At 46.6% G+C, this 2,420-nt stretch overlaps 1 protein-coding gene across 1 annotated transcript in view; it reads left to right on the forward strand.

Annotated features, from left to right (window-relative positions):
* The first annotated feature begins 410 nt into the window (after positions 1-410).
* The window catches only part of LOC134071651 (ceramide synthase 6-like), a 16,148-nt gene continuing 14,138 nt past the window's right edge, over positions 411-2,420 (forward strand). Inside the window, exons 1-2 of the mRNA XM_062528449.1 lie at positions 411-617; positions 1,989-2,094. Of these exons, the coding sequence (XP_062384433.1) occupies positions 448-617; positions 1,989-2,094 (276 nt within the window). The 5' untranslated portion in view covers positions 411-447. The remainder of the gene's footprint in view (positions 618-1,988; positions 2,095-2,420) is intronic.

Here is a 2,420-nt window from a genome sequence, read left to right on the forward strand (position 1 = left end):
CCGGGAACAATTGAGCGATGCTGTATGTCCATTCACCATTCAGAAATGTCTAAACACAAATATAAATAACGTATAAAGCTAAGCCCCACTGTTATATATAAAAAACATAATAATAGTTGAAATCAAGCCAATTGAAATGTAATATTTTCGCTTCCGTAATAAGGTGCAACGATAGTGAGCAAGCGAGACACAGACAGACACACAGAGCGAGGCAGATTTGTGAGCACCAATCACTCGCCGAGGAGGAGTTCACATCGTCTGCCACTGTCCACATCTTTGTTGCTTGGGAGGAGAGGAGGCAAGTGTGTGTCCATATCATAGGCGACCGGCCGGCGCATCTCTCGGGAGAAGGACATTGAAAAGACATCTCGCCAACACAGCTGGCATCACCGACAGGCTCCGAGGGCAGACTGAAATAGGCTACAAGCCAGTCCTCTTGGCAACACAATGACCGGCTTCCTTGCGTGGTTCTGGAATGAGAGATTCTGGCTGCCTCACAATGTAACTTGGGCAGATCTGAAGAACACAGACGAGGCTGTATACCCCCAGTCGGAGGATTTGTATCTTGCTGGCCCTCTTGCTTTCTGCATCATCATGGTCCGGCTTCTGTTCGAGAGGTAAATGGGAATTGCTCGACTTTCTAAAGCCCCGTATAGCCCACACGAGTCTACATGACTGGGCCACTTTCGTGGCTACAGGAATGCCGCTGCCGCTGTAACCATATCATTCATAGCCTACTAGCCTGGTTGGTTTGGTTCGTTGTCATGCGGACTGCTAAAAGGGGGCATGGGTGAGAGACAGCGTTACCTGTGCAACCAACCACCGGTCAGCGACGTAGTCTTTCGCACCGACAAGCATCTCTCCCAGCGGGAACGCACCTGTCCTGCTAACCGGAGATGCGCCGCTGTGGGAGGTGGTTAGGTTTTTCGACTAGACAAAAGCCGACAGGAACACAATGCCGTTGTGTTGTCTCTAGCGCGGGACAGTGTAGGCCAGTAAGCACGCGAGGAGAGGAGCTCTGTCTGACAAGTGAACTATTCCCTCAGATAGCTTACTGCTTTATCTTGGTCCTCAGGGTGTGACCTTGTGCTGTCTTGTACTGACCTAGTTTGTCTGACAGGTAGGGAAAGGGTTTGATCGTTGTCTCTATGCATATGGATCATATAAGGACCTCAAAATATGTATGAATACTGACTCAATGCAGATGTAGAACTTTACACAAAGTCATGCTTATTTCCTTATGTGAAATGTTGTCACAGCTCAGCTCAAAGTGTCAAAGTGTAATTGTTATGATAGTTTCCACTTTCATGCGCAATACTAATCGAGGAATAGTATCAGCCACTGGAGAGAACATGGGATAGTTTTACACATTGCTCTATGAACATCTGGATGCAAAACAATATGGAACTATCTGGTGTGTGGTATGTAAATAAATGATATATCTCATTATCAGGCACCTCACTGCTTTGACTAGGAAATAGAATACCTGAGACCATGGGGAATATTGATGGTCAGAGCTATACTCTGTTTAGCCAACACACCAACCTACAATAGATCAAGTTATAGTTGTTTACATAATGTTGAGCCCTTGTTGGTAGGAAGTCTAACTTCCTGATAGTGAGCTGCTGGACCAACTGATACCTGACTGAGAGCTATTGGAGCAAGCATGTGTAGTCACCTTTAAATGTGTGTTTCAGTAGTCTTTATAGTCTGTTCATCTCTCTAAGAGAGACTCTCTTATAGTCTGTTTAACACCAAAGATTCCCAACGCAACGAGACTGAGTTGCAGTGGTGTGAATTAAATGTTGCACATAGTTTCAAGCCATCGCAATGCATTCAATATGTTTAGTCACAGTTGCAAGGTCTGAAGGCAGCATTTTTTTGCTAGGTGAGGACCAACACTGCTCATGATGGTGTGTGTGTGTGTGTGTGTGTGTGTGTGTGTGCGTGTGTGTGTGTGTGTGTGTGTGTGTGTGTGTGTGTCTCAGGCTGATCGTTAGGCCGTTGGTGTCTGGCTTGAGGATTGAGGTGAAGGAGGCGCAGAAAGCTCTGCCCAATGCCATTCTGGACAAGGTTTACACCGCCATCACCAAGGTAACGCCCATCACCATCCAAACCTGCCCTTAATCCTAGAGAAAAGTCAACATTTATGCCAGAGTCGCCACTGCTTTTGTAACAGCTCATACCACCTCCTGTCCCCAAGACAAGAGGCTCCTCTCATTCATCTTTTTATCTATCCTCCCTTCCTTCCTTCCTCGATCCTCCAGCTTGTTTCCACTGATCTATAAAGTACGCTGGATAGACTATCCCATTGTTGCCGCCCGTCATTCTTTATAGCTCAGTGGGAGCCGGAGGACCGAGGATGGAAGGAAGAGAGGGAGGATAGATTAAAAGATGAATGAGAAAGAGCCCAGGTGTAC

This window comes from Sardina pilchardus, chromosome 23, assembly GCF_963854185.1.
Source record: "Sardina pilchardus chromosome 23, fSarPil1.1, whole genome shotgun sequence".
Classification (NCBI taxonomy): domain Eukaryota; kingdom Metazoa; phylum Chordata; class Actinopteri; order Clupeiformes; family Clupeidae; genus Sardina; species Sardina pilchardus.